The sequence below is a fragment of the Halichoerus grypus genome, chromosome 4, assembly GCF_964656455.1.
Source record: "Halichoerus grypus chromosome 4, mHalGry1.hap1.1, whole genome shotgun sequence".
Classification (NCBI taxonomy): Eukaryota; Metazoa; Chordata; class Mammalia; order Carnivora; family Phocidae; genus Halichoerus; species Halichoerus grypus.
The window spans coordinates 85,911,301-85,931,514 of record NC_135715.1 but is presented as its reverse complement, the minus strand read 5'-3'; the positions used below and the strand labels follow the sequence as shown (position 1 = coordinate 85,931,514).

General features: G+C 39.0%; 1 protein-coding gene across 6 annotated transcripts in view; it reads right to left on the bottom strand.

Moving 5' to 3' along the window:
- The window catches only part of WDR33 (WD repeat domain 33), a 110,999-nt gene that overhangs the window by 12,145 nt on the left and 78,640 nt on the right, over positions 1-20,214 (bottom strand). For 3 of the 6 annotated variants that reach the window (XM_078070641.1, XM_078070638.1, XM_078070640.1), the window contains 10 exons: positions 9,360-9,486; positions 8,050-8,204; positions 7,878-7,956; positions 7,325-7,435; positions 6,866-6,960; positions 6,580-6,666; positions 6,007-6,146; positions 5,259-5,411; positions 3,264-4,352; positions 485-593 (listed from right to left, as the gene is read on the bottom strand). In XM_078070641.1, the coding sequence (XP_077926767.1) occupies positions 485-593; positions 3,264-4,352; positions 5,259-5,411; positions 6,007-6,146; positions 6,580-6,666; positions 6,866-6,960; positions 7,325-7,435; positions 7,878-7,956; positions 8,050-8,204; positions 9,360-9,486 (2,145 nt within the window). Of the gene's footprint in view, positions 1-484; positions 594-3,263; positions 4,353-5,258; positions 5,412-6,006; positions 6,147-6,579; positions 6,667-6,865; positions 6,961-7,324; positions 7,436-7,877; positions 7,957-8,049; positions 8,205-9,359; positions 9,487-19,235; positions 19,545-20,214 lie in introns of those variants that run through there. The other 3 variants (XM_078070639.1, XM_078070643.1, XM_078070642.1) reach the window with 3 other exon arrangements.

Genomic DNA, 20,214 nt, shown 5'->3' with positions numbered 1-20,214 from the left:
CAGCTAAAGAATTCAATACATGGCACAATTTGGGGGGGGGGAAGGGGGGAATATTAAAAACACTATTAAAATCTCTAAATTCTTTATCTCATCAAACACTGTAAGTGGAAGCAGTTCGGCTTTCCAGGAAGCGAACGACATGCACTTGCATTCAGTGCACACAGGAACCACTCCCATTCCCAAGACGTGGACAAGGCCGGCCCAGGCCCAGCTCCAGGCCCTGTTACGAGGGGTTGTCCCAGCACTTCCACTGTCAGCTTCTGGTAAGTGAGGAGCTTATTTCCTCAGGACAGCATTTTTAGCTAACTAAAGCGAGTCTATGAAAACATTAGGACAAAGCCTTTACCTGAAATGACTGCTCCTATTTTTCCTATAGGGTTCAAATGACCATTCTATCAATTACTTACCAATAAACTATTTTTTTTGTAAGATTTACCCAGAGGTGGTAGAATACAATCTCTTATTCAACCGAGCAGATATTTACCTTTGTTAGGGCCAGGTCCTTGTCCAGGGTTAAGAGGGGGGATGCGACCTTGTGCTCCCTGCTGCCCTAGGCCTGGTATCAGGGGTGGGGGGCCTGCGTTCTGTCCTTCCTGAAAAGATGTTTTTAAAGCGGGGGTGTGAAATCATAGGATTGTGCTTCATAAATAGCAATTTTATCAAAATGTGACAAGATAAAAACACTAGGTTGCCCCAAAGCCTCCAGCAGTAAATATACAGCTAGTGACATTATAGCAAAATTGTCCTTAAATTGGGGGAAGGAGATACTTCTCTTACCATAATAAAAGGAAACACTTATATTTTAAACCTGCTGATAGGTTTTATTTAAAGCTAGATCTTTACCTGTGATGCCAAGAACCTCAATGGAAAGTCAGAAATCGTAACATAACACTCTGCACAAAGGAGGAACTTCCGGCAAAAGTAAAGATCTGGAAATCTGCCAGGACAGGTAAACTCTGCTCTCACACTCGGGACTCTTTTCCAGCTACAAAAAATAACCACTCCTCTCAAGCGGCTAGGGCTGGGTTTGAAGAGGTGGAAGAATACGAAAGGGGTTCGTGATGAGATATTCACATTGGCTTTCTCCTATCAACTGCCTCTTCTCTACCTCAGCATTTCCCCATCCTCAGCACCCTATGGCTCATTCCCAGCTGAGTCGCCTGGGATCCTGTTGGATTCCTTGGGTCCCTGAAGATACAAACCTGCTGCTCTGAGCTTGTCTCCATGCTCTGGAACCCCAGAGCTCACCCCAGCTTGTCCCTAAGATTATGTCTTTTTACCTAGCCATGTCTAAATTCTGAGTCTCCACACTGTCCAGTGACCTTGGATTAGGTCTCTTAACAAACAAACACATTTCTTTATTTAAAAAAAAAAAAATGCATTTGGTGAACTGGACCTACTCTGCTATGAAAATAGCAGAATTTCAAAACCATCCATAGCAAAATTGCTTGCACATTCTAAACTAGCTACATGAAAGAGCAACCTTGATAGGCCATCCAGCATTGTAGCTACAAATGACTATCATTAACTCAATACCTATAATTTCTGTCCTCCTTTGTTTCCTGTCTCCTTCACCCAAGGACTGCTCTTATCAACACCTTTCATGCTATTACTTTAACACCAGAAAGCAATTCCACTAAATTAAACCAACTGAAACAACTGATTTAAATAATGAGCCTCATCGAAGTGAAGAAAGTCAGATTTCAGCACATAAAAAATAGGGGCAAAAATTTTCATCAGGCAACTCTTGAGATCTGAAACGTCCTATAATGCATCAAACCTTCATACTCATTCTATAGGTCAACTAAATCTTTAGAGCCATTATGCTTTTCATGTATAAAATCTTTTACTACTTAATAAAAACTCTTGCTGAACTGTCCCAGAAACTCAGGCCTATCCTCTTGAATCTGACACGTTTTTAATTTCAGTCATAATGCGGTAGCTAAAGTTCATCACTGTTTTTGTCCTCCCAAATGAAAGCTGTTAATTCATTACCATAAGGTTAGGGAACTGATACTATAAACACATACAAATGCTCTGTGTGTTAATAAAACATACAATACTGCAAATTTTACAGCAGTTCAGGACAATAAACCTAGATTTATTCCACTCATCCTAAATTCTAAAAAGTGCCCAACAGATTCTGGAAATAAACTCAACTACTCTTCACTGCTGTGACACTTGTAAGTCCTGGAAGACCTATGGAAAAGTAATGCTTAACCTACTTATTCAGCTGGTTATTTTAATTCGTTAACCTAATGGTCATCTTCACATGACAGATTCTCAGAGGTGTTTGAAAAAGCAAAACAGACTGTGTTTTTCACATGCAGCACCTGCAGCACATCCTCTCTAAGTGGACCGAGTGCCTCTCAGTAAAGACCCGAGGAGTCAACATTAGCTCACTCGCTCACTCACTTTTGGTCCACAACTAACTTCAGGGACACAAACGCAGTAGTTCATACCTAAATAATGCTTCCAGACTATGAAACTGAGAAAAACATAAAAACCACAGAGCCAAACAGTGCTAAATCCATTCATGCTCATGCAGTCCTTCCGTAATTCCCCCACAAAACCTGAACCCTCCTCACACCACTTCTCAAGCACAAGCCCAGCAAATGGGTAATAAAACTTTGCTGACAAAAACAGAATCCTCAAAAATGGGCCAAGACAATGTCTACAGAATTACTCCCTCCAGTAAATAAATTTACATGTGAGTGGAAAACAACTTGAACAACATTTTGTCCAAAGGATCACCATTTGAGAATGCATAATTCTGGACTCAGAGATCTCTAAAAGCATTCACTGAAATGAAAATAGTGAGATCAGAGTCTCCCATACACTTGTGAGTTAAATACTTCATACTATCTTAAAGAGTAGAGCTGGCAGGCAGATCAGCCCACGAAACACCGGGCTACAAACTAAAGAGCCCAGAAAAGGGGGACCTGATAGGCTCAGGGCCACCCCTGCTTCCTCCTCAGGGCCACAGCTCTTTTAGAGCCCAGGGACAATTATGAACGGTATTCAACTGAGAGTTGATCTTTTCTGGAATGACTTCTATTAAAAAGACTCATATTACAATATATTTAATGGTCTTGTTTACTCTCATTTCCTTCTTCAGCCATGATGCTACTCTCAAGCCACCATCACTACTTGAGAGACACTGATACAAGCTGTGACTGCTTCCACAGCATTTGGAAGTGCCGCCTCCGTGCAGAGCGTATTTTCCCAATGTGCAATGCCTATAAGTTAGAAATAAATAATACCTGATTGAAGGGGGCCCGGGGCCCATCACCTAGCAGAGCTGTTTTCTGCTGCTGGAATGGTATTGGCCCTTGAGATGGATGTGGCCCTCTTGCCGGGTTCTGCTGTCCCTGAGGTCCAGGGGGCCCTTGCATGCCACCCTGGGGTGGCGGCCCCAAAGAGCCCTGGGGCGGCCCCTGCTGACCTTGTGAGCCTGGAGGCCCTCGCAATTCCTGGGGGGGGCCCAGCATGGACCCTTGGGCTGGAGGCCCCTGCATGCCTCGCATCTCCTGAGGGCCTCGCATCTCCTGAGGGCCATGTCCCAGCAGTCCACTTGGAGGGTGAGGTCCTCTCATCTCTTGAGGCGGATGGCCCATCATCATCCCTTGGGGAGCAGGACCCTGATTTTCTCGGGGGCCTGGAGGACCCTGCATTCCTCTTGGATTCAATCCCATCAGAGGTCCCTGAGACACAGGACCTTGGATCCCTTGAGACCCTGGCCCACCTTGTATCCCATGAGGATGAGGAGGTCCTTGCATTCCTCTGGGACCAGGTGGTCCCTGCATACCTTGAGTACCAGGAGGCCCCTGAGGGCCCAAGTGACCCTGGGGACCAGGTGGGCCTTGAGGGCCTATGTGACCTTGTGGGCCAGGTGGACCCTGAGGACCCATATGACCTTGAGGACCAGAATTACCCTGTGGTCCAGGTGGTCCTTGAGGTCCCAAAGGGCCATGAGGTCCAGGATGCCTCTGCATTCCTTGGGGCCCATGCATGTCCTGAGGCCTCGGCAACCCCTGGGGCGGGCCCTGGGGCCCTTGTGGTCCCATGAATCCTTGTGGCCCCCCACCTCCCTGATGCAGTGGAGGACCTTGTGGTCCCATTTGTCCCTGGGGTCCAGGGGGTCTAAACTGTCCCTGTGGACCCGGAGGCCCCATTTGAGCCATGTTCATTGGCATCTGCTGAGATGGATGGGGCTGCTGAAAACCTTGAGGAATCTGAGACATTGGACCTTGTCCTGGAAAGGGCTGGGGTCCGAGGAGAGGGGTGCCAGATGAAGGAGGAGGCTGAATTTGCTCAGCCTGTTTCTGTGCAAGTCTTTCAATTTTAAGTTGCTGGAAAGAAAGGAAAAAAAGCATACTGATAAATACACCAGAGCCCTTGAAGATGACAATACTGCTATCACTTATTTCATTGGGGGAGCCTCAAGACAAACATAAGGCATTGACCTCTCAACACTCCACAGTAACTAGAATCTGTATAACATTCAGATATTCTGAGAGCACACAAGCTTCCAGACTCACTCTAGTCCTTCTTTTTAAATACTGAGAAACAGCAGTCAGGATTATTTACATCCATCCTTATTATATTAAATAATTTACTAATGCTTTATCATTTTTGGTTAACTGTCAAAGGTGCAAAAAAATAAGAGCAAACCACCTGCTCTAGAACTGACAGAAAAATTATTTTATCTGTGGATAAATAAATGATCCAAGTTAAAACTATGTTGGCTTTATCTTTCCTATTAAAAAATGTATATGTAGGGGCGCCTGGGTGGCTCAGTTGGTTAAGTATCCACTTCTTGATTTTGGCTCAGATCATGACCTCAGGGTTGTGGGATCAAGCCCCGCCATCGGGCTCTGCGCTTGCGGGGAGTCTGCTCCAGATTCTCGCTTTCCCTCGCCTTCTGCCCCTCCCCCTGCTCTCTCTCTCTCTCTCTCTCTTTCTCTAAAATAAATAAATAAATCTTTTTTAAAAATGTATATTTAACTTAGGTCTGCTCACTGCTTGACTCATCTTGTTTTAAAAGTCTTAGAAACAGAATTCTTTCACACCTGAAACTATTATGACACTGTATGTCAATTATACTTCAATTAAAAAATTAGAAAAACAGAAAGAAATGGTGGCATTCATCAGACCCATCTGAGAAGCCCTTCCCTTCTCCATAAGAGTGTATCAATAAAAAATGTTATCACTATTTTCTTAGATCATCTTGAACCCCCCTAAAAAGTGTCACACACCTCCAGAAGCTGTGGGTTAGTATACTGTAATGTGGCCATTTCTTGTTCAATTTCTGCTTGAGTTTTCTTCTTCTCTTCCAATTTAATATCCTCTTTTCTGTCGTTCAGTACCTCATTTGGGGCAGGGATTGGAACTTTATTTTGCATCCAAGCCTTGGGAAAGAAGAGAATATTAAATATACCCTAAGTGTGTATATTACAATGAGAAAATGAGAAAAACATTCTGTAGTCACTGGCTCCTTCCAACCGGCCGAATACAAGCCAGCCAGCCTGGTATACTGCCTTTATTCTAATGCTCCTTCTTGTGATGAGAATGGAGTCAGGCAAGCACAATACCGGGCAGAAACTACTAACCTGATAAACACTGTAAGATCTTACATGTTATTGAAAATGAAAAGCCTGCCCGCCTCTTCTAGAGGGCACATGCACTTTGTGTTGAAGGGACAAATAAAGCAGAAGACAGACAAAGTAGAGGAGAGTCAACGTACTCTCTCTGCTCCATGCTTCTTTCTTCTCCTTCCTCTGATAGCGTTGACAGTAAGAAGTAGGTGAGAATAAAAGAAGAGCTACAAGAGTCATGACAAACTCAGCACTAACTGCAGAGCAGCAGATGGGGTCTTGGTCGAAGAACACTCCAAAGAAGTCTGTAGTACAGAAACACTTTCCACAGATGAGACAGTGCAAGACAGACTCACCAAGCAGGACCTCCCAGTGCGTGGACAAGGTGGGGCTGCTGCTAGTTACTCACCTGCTGGAACTGAGCAGGAATAGGTTTTGCATAAGGAACTTTCTTCTGAGGAACTTTTTTCTGATCCTTTTGCATCACCTCCTCCATTCCCCAGTCCAAACCTGGAATTGTCATTTCAATTTCATTTGATTCATCTTTCCCTGTAACCACAAAAAGAAGCAGTTAGCCAAGGAAATGAGCGCAAATGGCCATGTCATCAATAAACACATTTTTAAAAGAAGAGATTTTAAATAATATGCAGTTTACATCACTTTTATCAACATGTCTCAAATCATTTTGGCATTTTCAAAATAATTTAGTATCATGAAGGTAAGAAACAGGTCTACAAAAATTTTATAAAGAGGGGTGCCTGGGTGGCTCAGTCGTTAAGCGTCTGCCTTCGGCTCAGGTCATGATCCCAGGGTCCTGGGATCGAGCCCCACATCGGGCTCCCGGCTCAGCGGGAAGTCTGCTTCTCCCTCTCCCACTCCCCCTGCTTGTGTTCCCTCTCTCGCTGTCTGTCAGATAAATAAATAAAATCTTTAAAAAAAAAAATTTTATAAAGATAAAACATACAGGTACAATGTCTCTTACCCATCTGCTCTTGTTCCATAGCTAATTTTAGTTGTTCTGGTATTCCCATTCCTGGAATTACTGCCAGGCTGTTAGGTTCAAGGTCATCTATAAATACGAATACATTTATTGTCAACAGAGATTTTATAAACATAGTGGCCCAATAAAATGAACACTTTATAAAAATGAAACTTATCAATCAGTAAACTATAAAACTAAATTTAGTTGTATATAATCTTTTCCATAACTAACACTTTAATAAGAGAATATCAGATTTCACAGAAGGATAAATGTGTAAGAGTCTCACCATATTCTACTCCATCTTCAGACATTCCAGGCAATAGGTTGAGATTATATCGATCTCGCATTTTATCACCCGGTCGGTTTCGGGTCCAGAATTTGCTGTCAAAATAAAAGTGATGGAAGGGGTAAGGGGAGGAGGATGGTTTCAGTGTGTTTCTGGGCACTTAAGAGTACCAAGCCCCCTGGTAAACATAACAAAGTTTTACAATGCCTTTCTTCTAAAAATTTAAAATGTCAAAATATTTTTTAATAAGAAGGCAAAGCAAAATTTGAATAACAAAGTCATACTCAATATTCTATCTCCTTCTTATTATTACATACTTATTTATAAACAGCTACAAAAATGTTCCTAAGAAGTTGGACTACAAATACATTAATCTATCAACAAAAATAAATATAAATCTTTATTTTCTGCTGCTCCATGAACACAGTAATTCCTTGTCATTTTTGATATAAAGCTTACCTAGTATGGTCATTTGAACCTGAGCAGAGAATATGTCCAAGAGGATGCCAAGCCAGACTCCAGATCATTCCTTCATGGGCCATCTCCATCCCACCCACTTCCTTCTCTACCCTGTAACAGCACCACAGAAAGAAGTCTTTTCACAAAAGTTACCAAAAAAAAAAAAAAAGACTTTTTTTTTTACTGTAACACAAAGCTACCAAAGCCTGTTACTTTAAATCTGGTCAGTTCCACATGTTTCAGGGGTATTCATTTGTCATCAGCAACGTATTATTTTATTTGAGGAGTACTTCAGAGGGGAAAATGCTTCGAGAATTAATTCACCAATAAGAAACAAGGAAATCTGCTTTACTCTCCTTTAATGACTTCCACATCCAAAAATAGAGGTGCTAAGTTTTCTATTCCAAGCTGGGTTTATAGAATTGAAAACTGCAGGAAGTCTCTGATATAGGACATATGAACACTCAGGAAAAACACAAGACATCATGTTTTACACTTTTGAGTGCTCTCTTCATAAAATATACAACTTCTTTACATAATAAGCATTACATACCCAACATGCCAGAATAACAAAGAGCCATCGGACCCTCCACTGGCAAAAAGTCCTTCATGAACAGGATGCCAGGCCACAGCTGTAAAACAAAAACGTGGGCAAAGGCAAATTATTAGGATTTCAACACACTACAGCTAATAGTGAGAATGAGAAGCATGCCACAACCACTGACCTGTGGCTTCTTTCTTATGACCTCGGAAGACCTGAAGCTCTTCTTTCAGGTTTCGGATATCGAAAAGTTTACAGAGGTGATCACGTGATGCAGTGAGTAGCCAATTGCCGTTGAGATTTAATTTCACTTCCATTACTGTGTTTTTATGGGCATGACTAGAAACAAAGTACCAAGAAAATAATCTGTCAGAATTCAAAACAAGGATAAATCGATACAATGGCCATTTTTGTTAAAAAGCACATGGGTCAAGACGCAAGAGGTATGGCCTCTTGGCAAGAGGTTTAGACATTACTTCAAGTGTACTTTTAACTGTGGTCTTGTGATGTTACATGTTTTATTACTTCTTAATGTCCATTATTTAAGTACAGTTTTCATTAACCAATTAAAATAGCAGCAGAGCTTCAACTGTATAAAAAAAACCTTATCTGTGAAGCAGGGGAAGCACTTGAACACATAAATTAATATTCAATAAAGCTCATTAAATTTTTAAAATTCAATGAAGCGCCTCTCATTAAGACAAAGCATTAAAAAAGGGCATAGGATAGTTTGAGGGTTAATTTGAACTAAAACCACTACAAGTCAAGGCCTGCAAAATACACATCTCCAAGAAGCATCAGTCACAAGGTGCTCTATTTGGTTGTGGCCACTGGAGTTAGGCAATAAGGCAGCCTTGCTCCAGCCAGCTCACTCTGGATTTAGCTCACTTTCCAGTCAGAAAGACCAGGATACAGGGGTGTGGTCAAAAAAACATGCTAGTAACATGTTAACTATGAATGTTGACAGATAATAATAAAAAATAGTAATATAAAATATGATATAAAATATAATATATATAAAATACAATCATAAAAATAATTTTAAAAGGACAAAACCTTATTATGAGGTTGCATCATAAGCAAGCACCTCAAACAAAAAATGAGAACGGATTCAAAACTGGGGAGAAAACTTCTCTACAAATATATGTGGTGAGATGGAGAGGGCTGGGCTGTGTCTAATAAGTGGCTGCCACGTCAGCTCCATACAGTGCCAAAATGTTATCATGAGCAGAGACTGCAACCTAGGATAGTAAGAACCACCTTCTCCTCATCTTCCTCCCTGCCCCCCCCTTAGGGATACCCAAATTAAATGTAGATACATACAGCAGAACAAAAATCATATTTAATTAATAAGAAGACCCTAGGTACAAGTTCATCTGTTGTCTACCCTAGTTTTTGGCGAATACACAGGAGGAGAGAAGGCTCAAAGTTAAAGAATACAGGCAGCCTTGTTCCCTTTTGTTTAGGGACCAAGGTGGGGTTCCTATCACTTACAGTGTTGCAAGACTCTGCCCAGTCTTGGGATCCCAGAACTTGATTGGCTGTTGACTATCTTTACTTCCTGAAACAACTAACCCTTTTGTTGGATGCCAGTCTACACATTTCACATCTGCACCATGCCCTGTTGGAACAAGTTAAAATAATACCTAATCAGTCATATATTTAAAGCAGCACTCCATTCTAATTTAAACGAAAGCAGACAAACTTATTAACTGTTTTGATCCTAATACTCAGTCATCTTAACCCTTTTGAAAGACTCTTTTGTCTTTGTGTGGGGAAGACTTCTGAATAGAGCAATCTCTTTTGAGGCCGAGATGCACAGGAACAGTTTCTCTTCTCCTGCAGCTAAGCTCATCTTCTTGCCTACTTCTGGTAGGCCAAAGATTTTTGGAAGCTGTGTCACTCAAGCCCCATATTTAAAGCTTTTCATGCTTTTCCTGGATGATCACAATTCTTGTCATTCACTCTAGTTTTCCCACTTTGCAGTAGTCCTTATAGATCAAAAGTCCTAAATTCAGGTTCACATGCCAGCGTTTTCTAGATGTGGCAGTAGGAAAAATATTCTGATGGAATTCCATTTACTGAAATGCAAAATGAGAAAAACAATCCCTGTTTTATTCACACACATGCCAGATGAGATGATGTTAAGAGCAGAGTACTCTGTTGAGTGCTTACTACATGTTAGGGCGTGACAGAACAATTAAAAGCATCACCTCTTTAAATCCTCACAAAATCCTGAGGAAGGTATTACCATTATAACCATTTTACAAGTGAAGAAAAGAAACAGAAGGACTGGAGGGGTTAAATAAGACATCCTAGTTTCCAAAGCCTGTCAACAAGGACAGGAGCTGGAATCTGAACCTGGTCTACAGGATTCCAGAAATAGTTCTCTCAATCACTGTGCTAGAGCATGAGGTCACTTCATAAATGGAACACATTAACTGATACTAAAAATCACAAAAGTGAAAATCAGAACTTATATAACTGAAAGAAATTAGTAAAATTTTTGAAAAATCGGGGTGCCTGGGTGGCTCAGTCATTAAGCGTCTGCCTTTGGCTCAGGTCGTGATCCTAGGGTCCTGGGATCGAGCCCCGCATCGGGCTCCCTGCTCAGCGGGAAGCCTGCTTCTCCCTCTCCCACTCCCCCTGCTTGTGTTCCCTCTCTTGCTGGGTCTCTCTCTGCCAAATAAATAAAATCTTTAAAAACAAAAAAAAGATTTTTGAAAAATCAGTGCTGTCCAGAAAAAGCCTCAGGAACATTTTATACAGCAAATGCACTACAAAGCAGGTAAGAGTAAGGTGAAGAGTATCTGAAACAGGTCCCTCTCCAACCAGGACTAAATCCAGCTTCTATGAAGTCTGAGGTGGGAAGGAGGAAGGATATGGAAGAATAGCAAGAGAGGGAAGAAGGGAAGAAGGAAAAGATGATTCTAGGGGCAATGGAAAGTGAATCTGCACCAATTCAGAAGAGGAGTGATTTGCGTCTCAAATAGGCATGGACTTATCTAAAGACAAGACCCTATGCTGGCAAATATGTAGGGAGATACCAACTGCCTGGACAACAGTTTGGCAATGTGTACCAAAGCATGAAAAACATGCATATCCTACAACCTGAGAAGCTCATGCCTCAGAATTTACCCTAAGGAAATAATCGCTGTCCAAAAAGATTTGCCTACAAGAATGTTTACTGAGAGCTTATTTTTAAATGCCCTTGAATAGGAAATATATTACAAAATATATTTCAGTATGGCATATGTGCTCAATAGAATATGATGCACCTGTTATAAATGAAACTATAGTAATTTAATGATGTAATTAAAATGTTCATGATACTATCGAAAAAAAGAAAAACACCAGTGTGTGCAACATTCCTGATGCCACCATTGTAAAAGACAGATTAGTACCATGAATGTGTGTGTACACCTATCTAGAGAAAAATGCAAGAAGTCTAGACACCAAACTGTTAAACAGAAAGAATATTAAGCTGAGTAGAGGTATTAAGGTGATTCTTATTTCCCTGTGTTTTGTTTTTATGTTTTCTTTTGGGTTTTTTTTGTTTGTTTTTATATTTTCTACAATGAACATATATAATTTTGTAACTGGGATCTAAAGGTGGGAAAGGGGAAAAGAGGTTTTGTTGTTACTTTGATTTTATTAAGAAAAAGAACTGAAGATGGAAAAATTGACTAGAAAAACAATTCAGTCTTCCAGTCCCTTGTTTGGTTTAAGAACTTTTTATTTTCAGGGTTGTTGTTTGGTTGGTTTTTTTATTATTATTATTTATTTAAGTAATCTCAACACCCAGTGTGGGGCTTGAACTCACAACCCCAAGATCAAGAGTCATATCCTCTCCTGACATAGCCAACCAGGCACCCAAAGAACTTTTAATGTCATTAACAATTTGATCCTAAATATGGGCAGGGAATTAAAAAAGCTTTATGGGTCACTATCACCCAAAATTAAATATTATGTATAGATACGTGTGTATTTTAACCAAATTTGGAAAATACATGAGAAAACACTTTTAAAATGTGATGCACTGTGCAAAAAAAAGTTCATACTCTTAGCAGCCACCTCTACCCTCACCTTTTCTGAGACACTTTTGTTATAAAAGTATGTTTAAACAAGTGTACGCAAAAAAAATAAGAAACCCATCAACCCATAAAAAAAGGAACAACAAAATATATTTTAGCTGCTTTGAATTTGTTCTCTGACATTTTCTAAAATGTATTTGAGGGGCGCCTGGGTGGCACAGTTGGTTAAATGTCTGACTCTTGGTTTCAGCTCAGGTCGTGATCTCAGGGTCATGAGACTGAACCCTGTGTCAGGCTCCAAGCTCAGGGCGGAGAACTACTTAAGTTTCTCTCTCCCTCTTCCTCTGCCCCCCCCACTCTCGTTCTAATAAATGAACTTTTAAAAAATTTTTGAATAAAATAAAATGTATTTAAGTAGAACCCAAGCAAGTGAGGAATCCCATCTATCCTTTTCGGCTAAATGAATTTACCCAAATCCATACATATCACTAAATATAAATCCAACTGATTGGTACTGATTCTTGGGTATTATTTTATTGGTTACTGTCCTTAATAATAAAAATGCTAGTACTACTAGCAAGTACACATTCTTCTTATATGTATGGTACTATTCTAAGCAAAGTATGTATACTGACTAATACTTTACATATGAAAATTACAAGGTACAGATAGGTTAAACAACTTGCCCATGATCACATAGCTGATAAGTGGCAGAGCGGACATCTTGAATGCAGGGAGCTGGCTCCCAATCCATAGCTCTTAATGCCTATTCTATTCTGCCTCCTTAGATGTGGAAAGGTTAGTCTAAGAGTTACAGGAGGAAAAGAAAAGAAAATATGTCTCTTCCTATTTGCTTCTATATGCACAAAGACTCACTGAAAGACAGCAGACAGGGAACAGATGGGAGGGCAGCTATTCAAGTCTTTACATTATTTTATTTCTGAACCATATGCATGTGTCATCTACTTTTGTAAAATTAAATACAAATAAAAGACTTATCTAAGAAAGTATGTACAAAAAAATATGTGCACCATGCTAACATTTATGGCTTAAAAAGAGACACACATACACAAAGCGCATATATACACTTGCTCAAAAATGCATAAAACGTGTCTGAAAGAAAACACGAGAATCATCACATTAATTGCCCCCAAGAGAGGGAACTGGGTAAGGAGACTTCATTGTATATTGTTTGGTAATTTTTAAATACTGAAACACATGAATGATGTATTGGGGGGAAAAATTCAACTAAAAAATTTTAATTTACTAAACAGTAGTGGACTGATTACCTCTGGAAAGTGGATATGAAATCATTACAAGTAGCACGTATCATTTTTATATTTTTTCTAATGAAAAGGAGGAAAAATAAATAGCTTAATCTGGCATAGAAGCACACTGATTTGCAACTGCTCTCTTCTTTAGTAAAAGATGTTACTGAAGTCCCAGTGAAGTGACAAAAACTATTTCAAATGATAAAACTGTATCCTCTCATGTCAATGTTAACACATTTAGATCCAGAACAATGAGACTAATAAAAATTTATCCTAAGAAAATAACATAAAGGATTTTTTTAACATTTATATTTAAAAGATGGCATTTGAAACTTTGTTCAAAATAGTGAAAAAGTGTAAACAAATTTTAGAAGTGGGATAATTAAATGAACTGTGTCATGGCCAAAAGAAAAAGAACATACAACTATTAAAATGAGGATTCTAGGAACAAAAGAAAATGCTCATGAAATAAAGTGAATTTTAAAACAGCAAACAAGGGGTGCCCAGCTGGCTCAGTCAGTGGGACATGCGAATCTTGATCCCGGGGTTCTGAGTTGAAGCCCCACGCTGGGTGTAGAGATTACTCAAAAATAAAATCTTAGGGGCGCCTGGGTGACTCAGTCAGTTAAATGTTCGACTCTTGATTTTGGCTCAGGTCATGATCTCAGGGTCCTGGGATCCAGCCCTGCATGGGGCCCAGGGCTCAACAATCAGTGGGGTGTCTGCTTCAGGATTCTCTTTCCCTCTGCCCTCCCCTCCCTCTGCTCGTGTACTCTCTCCCTTTCTCTAAAATAAATAAATCTTTAAAAATAAATTAATTAAAAAAATAAAACCTTAAAAATAAATAAATAATAAAATAGCAAACAAAATAATACATGCATAAACTGTGCATATGCCATGGGGGTGATTATAAAATGTATAGGTACAAAATGTAGATGTGAAAAGTAGCAAATGAAAAGTATACTGAAATAGCAGAAACAAAGGTGAAGTTTTCACATTTTCTCTAATGTGATATTGTAGTTATAACCACAAATAACACAGGTTAGATTTGTGTGTGTGTGTAAACTTTCTGATGTTTTTAAAATGAGAAAAAAAAACCCACCACTGAATGCAAGTTACTTTGCTAGGTAATATTTCCTCTGTCAAAGTAGCAAAAATTAAATCTGGTGACACAGTGATAGTAAGAGAGAAACAGGCATTGTCAGCCATAACTGGTTGGAAAGTAAATTGGTACAATTTTGGAGGAAGGCCATTTGGCTCTATCAAAATGTTATAGCCCTTAATTCTGCTAGGAATTTACCCTATGTCTGTAGCTGTAAAATCGCACCAAAATTTTACAAAGATATTTGTTGCACCTTGTTTGAATTCCAAGAATGGAAACACCTAAAAATCAATGAGGGGTTATTTAAGAAAATTAAGGTAAATCCATATAACTGAATACAGTACAGCTGTTAAAACTTGAGGCAGGAAGAGGGAACTTTTTGGGGGTGATGGAAATGTTCTATATATTGATTACGGTGGTGGTTACAAAAATGAAGCAGAGAAAAGAACTTTTTGAAGGGACGGAAATACATACCTTCATTATAGTATACGTATTTGTCAAAATTCATAGAACTGTGTATCTAAAAAAAGGGTGAATGTTACCATATGTAACTTATACCTCAATAAGCCTTTTAAAAAATACAAGCAGAAAAGCAAGGTGTAATTTAGTCCAATTTGTAAAAAAGAAAAATTAAGCTGGTAATGGTTTTTTAGGGAGAAGAAATGCTATGGGAATAAGAAGGCATTTACTCTTGGACTGCTTGAAGTTTTTAACATGTTCTTTTATTACTTTATTTAATGGCAACTACCTTTGGTTTCCGTCTGTTCAAAGCTCAAGAATGACGGATACTAATTAGTGCCTTTGTTTGGCAATGCAGAACCAGTGCTTGTGGTCCCAGAAAGATGTGCTTCAAAGCCTCAGTGGGGATGCACTTTTTCAGACAGCTCTCAGACTCAGTATGACTAAACTAAGTTTCAAGAACATTATGGGTTTTGTGAGCTGAGTGCCAGATATAAAAACTTAATTTTATATAAATTATCCTCTCACAGGGCACCTGGGTGGCTCAGTTGGTTAAGCAACTGCCTTCGGCTCAGGTCATGATCCTGGAGTCCCGGGATCGAGTCCCACATCGGGCTCCCTGCTCAGCGGGGAGTCTGCTTCTCCCTCTGATCCTCCTCCTCTCATGCTCTCTGACTCCCATTCTCTCTCTCAGATAAATAAATAAAATCTTTTAAAAAAAAAAAAATTATCCTCTCACAGAAAAATGAGTCCCAAACACACAGCGTATCAATTTAACCATTAACCCAAAAGAATGTCTCTATACTAATTTTTATCATTTCAAAGGTCCAGAATTTCAGGATAGAACCATTCAAAATTCTCTGTGATCCCCAAATATGGAAATTTCAAGAATGTAGTTAGTGTTTGGAATACTGAAGCAATTAGCACAGACTTACTGGAAAATTCATTCAAGTGAATTTATGGCCCAGTGACCTAGATATTTTAGTACTAACAACATCTTGCTAATGACTCAAGATTTTAGGACTAAAAACTTCTTGCCAATGGAAGACCCAGCATTTTGTAAAGTGGCCCTTAATTAAAACATTTCAGAAGCAAGCCTGTAAGACAATATAAGATAAAATTCTCAACATCAAACCCGCTCCAGATACTACAAAGCCAGATACTACAGGATAAGGTGTAGCCTTGCAGGGAACTGACAGGAGTCTACAGGGAGACTGTGGTAAACCCATAAACTCTTAGTAGGATAACAGCTTTAAAAATCCAGCGATCCAGGTGCATGGTTACCAAGACTCCAGGATCCCTGGGAAAGGTCATAGTACCTATCCATACTTGATTGCAATTAGAAAGGGAGGATATGCTGTAAGAAAGATTTAAATATTGAAAGTTGGAGGTGCAACTGCCAAATTCTAAAATTAAGAGATTCCAGGTACAAATCATTAAAGATCAAGACTGTCATAATAAATCTGTGTGGAATTCCCTTTAAATATTTACAAATACTTAAGAATTTAACCTGCACTGTCCAATACAGTAACTTATCAGCTACATGTGACTACTTAAATTTGTCTTACTCCAAGTTAAAATTTAGGTTCCTCAGTCACACTAGCAACATTTCAAGTGCTCAATGGCCACATGTGACTATTGGCTAGCATACTGGATAACACAGATCTAGAATAGTTCCATCATCACAAAAAGTCCTATTGGACAACAATGATTTAAACTATAATTAGCCATTTTAAAGAAAGTTTCTACTTACATTCCCATGATTGTATTATTTTTATTCATTCTCTGTTACTTAATGAACAACAACAAAAAGTATCTTCAATTGTTACTAGAGCTGGGTAAGACCTGCAAATTGTTACATAAGAGAAAACTGAGGCCTAAAAGGGCTAAGCCAGTGACCAGAAGTGGCTCGAATTTTCTTCCCATTGCTTTCTTCCCTCCACCTCACTAAATATAATATCCAAATGAAGTTGCAAAATACAGTTAACCCTTGAATAGGGGTTTGAACTGTGCAGGGCCACTTATATGCAAATATTTTTCAATATACAGTACAGTACTATAAATGTATTTTCTATTCTTTATGATTTTCTTGGTAACATTTTTTTTCTGTAGCTTACTTTATTGTAAGAATACAGCATATAATATACTACATACAAAATATGTGTTTATCAACTGTTTATGTCATCGGTAAGGCTTTCCAGTCAACAGTAGGTTATCAGTAGTTTTTATTTTAGGGAGTTAAAACTTATACAAGGATTTTAGACTGCAGTGGAGGGATCAGCACCCCTAACCCCCTGTTGTGCAAGGGTCAACTGTAGTTCCTTTTGTTTCACTTATCAATCAAATGTAACTGAGAAGGTTGTAGTAGACAAACTTCTGTACACCTTACCAAGTCTCAGAACTACGTGAGAAAAGAATTTAGGGGTAAAATTTAAAAATAAATACATAAATAAGAGTTACTTCTTTTACCTTTCTGAGAAGTAGTCAGATTGATTCTGAAGAGCAGGGTCTTGTTAAGAATAAAGGAATGTTGGGGGCAGGGGGGAAGAAGAAGAAAGGAATGTGGCGACTATGCCCTAACTCCACCTAAAGAAATTACAAATTAATCTCACCATACTCCGTTACTTTTAGAGATTAAGTTTTGGAGGGAGTGAATTTTGCATATTTCTTAGCTAGCTAACACTCTCTTCGATCCTAGCTAAATGAATAGTTACAGAATTAGCATCTTTTGGGAGACCGGTGGCACTGGTTTGTGGACTGTGTCTGACACACCAGAGTGGTTCAACTTACTACTTCAAAATAATTAACTGCAAAAAACCCCATTAACTGTACATTAGAATTTATACCAAATGGGAGGAAAACGATTTTACTTATTCCACTTGATCATTCTTTCACACGCTCATTTATGTGCTCTTTCGCGGGCTCATTAATTCAAAATAAGTATGCATAACAGCAACATTTATTGGGCTCCTATTTTGGATGCTTGATCTCTAAAATATGTGATCACCAAACAAAATGAGGACTGAACACTGCAGAAATAGTTGTAGAATCATACAGTCCAGGTACAATAACTTTCAAGAAAGTTAATACTTAGAATAAAAATGTCTTCAGAATAAAGACTGAATTAAGCTAACAAAACAACTAGTGCAGGTTCTTTAGAGACTTTTCTCTACAAATGAAAACAGGAAAATCTCTTTTAAAAAATGTTACACAGGGGTGCCTGGGTGGCTCAGTGGGTTAAGCATGCCTTCGGCTCAGGTCATGATCTCAGGGTCCTGGGATCGAGCCCCACATCGGGCTCCCTGCTCAGCAGGGAGTCTGTTTCTCCCTCTCCCTCTTCCCCTCCACCAACTTGTGCTCTCTCTCTCTAAATAAATAAATAAAATCTTTTAAAAAAATAAATAATGTTACACAACTACGCCTAAAATAGCAAGGTGCAGAACGCAAAACGATTTCTCCTAATGAAAAACTGCTTGATAACGTGTGTGTGTGTGTGTGTGTGTGTGTGTTTTAAGGGAGATCCTAGAAATAAAATGCAGAGACTCCTTAATAAACCCTAAAATTCTAATAACAGGGCAGATGGTTTAGTCTTTAGATATTTGAACAGTTCCAGATGTATTTTTGTAGAAAGTGGAGGCTTCCTGTTTATCATTTCCTATCTCAGAACCATAAGGTATAGTGCAGTGACAAGCTACAAGCCAGTAAGAGAATGAGGTCTGTTTTGGGACTCTTCCTTTATAGGAAAAGATTCCCTGGCTTCTGCAATATTATATGTAAACTGTGTGCCTCTGTGTATTTTTCAAGAGCCTCATCTCTCCTCCACATTCTCACCAGATCCTAGGAGACCTGTCAACCCACACAGGTAAATGTCCTGCCTTAAGACAATGTATATGACCCCAGGGCTCGGTGAACACTCTGAAAACCAATATATAGTTTTATTTGAAGGTCAAAAATAGTGTCCATTTTCCCATTTTATTTTTCCTGGATCAGACCGGTATAAGAACAAATCTTAAGAAAAATTTCTTTTATACATAACTTACAAAAAGCACCAAGGTTTTCTAATACAGGAAGAAAAAAGCAAACAAAGAATTCAAGTACCATCTTGTACATTAACAGTTGAAGAACTGTTATTCAAGAAAATGTGTCAAACATTAACAACACACTCAGTCTACTTCCAGCCACAGGAACATAAAATGTAACAGATCAGTTTAAGGCAAAGGGTATTTGTTGCCATGGTCCACAGCCAGACATTTCAGTATTCAATAGATTAGCGGACTCAAGAATTTAAAAAATGAAACAGCATAAGTAACTTGTATCCTGGCCAATGAATATGCAATTTATTAACGTTTTACCTCCCTTTTTTGCAAAATGATTTTAAACTTGATCCAACAGTCATTATCAACTGAAAGTGATACTATTAGTATTTCTGTCATCCAAATCTAGAAAGTAACATTAGTAAAAATCTATAAAATTAAATGGAAAGTCAATCATGGAAACAGTATACCTCTAGGCAGTGTTTTTCAAGAAGCATGTTCCAAGCCACAACGGAGCACAGAATCTTGGATGAAGGGGTTCTGTGGTCAAAAGAGTTAGGCAATGCTGAATTTTAAAAATTAGGTTATTTTTTTCCATGTCTGAGAGCCTTCAGTGCTTTCAATATAGATTACAAATCTGCAGGTGAGAATGTGAGCATCAGTCTTTTTTCCTCAAAGCACTTCCAAGTCCCTCAGAAGATGAATCTGGGAAATTTTGAAATGCTAGCTTATTTTGTCATCTGGCAATGAAGAACCTAAATCCTGGAGAGTGGACACCTCTAGGGAAAAAGAGGAAGGGCACTGAGGAGGGGCACATAAAGGGACTTTTAACCATATCTGTAATGTGTCCTTCTAAAAAATTCAGAAATAAGCATGGCAAAATGTAAGGATTTGACACAGCTGAATGGTAACACAAAAGTGTTAATCAGGTTATAAAAAGTTGTGAAATGTATGGTGTCAGAAGAGTATCTAATATACAAACATAAAAACTCAAATGAAACAAGGAGGTAGATATATAATAAATTTGCCAATCTCCTACTTAAGTCACACATGTAATTTGCATATGCAAGTAAATGGTTTCTATTTATCTGTACTATGTATTTACATGGAAGACTGACAAAGGTTGACCTAAAACTTGTCAAGTAGGTTAAAAACTGAAATTAAGGGGCGCCGGGGTCACTTAAGCATCTAACTCTTGGTTTTGGCTCAGGTCGTGATCTCAGGGTCCTGCGATCAAGCGCCGCTTGGGGCTCTGTGCCCAGGGTGGAGTCTGCTTGGGATTCTCTCTCCCCTCTCCCTCTGCCCCTCCCCTCCCCCTGCTCTCTCTCTAAATAAATCTTTTTTAAAAACTGAAATTAAGCATACATCTCATAAGATTAAGGCCATGTAACTACTTCTGGCATCAAAGTGAAAATTTTTTATGAATATATGACATATAAATAATTTCTG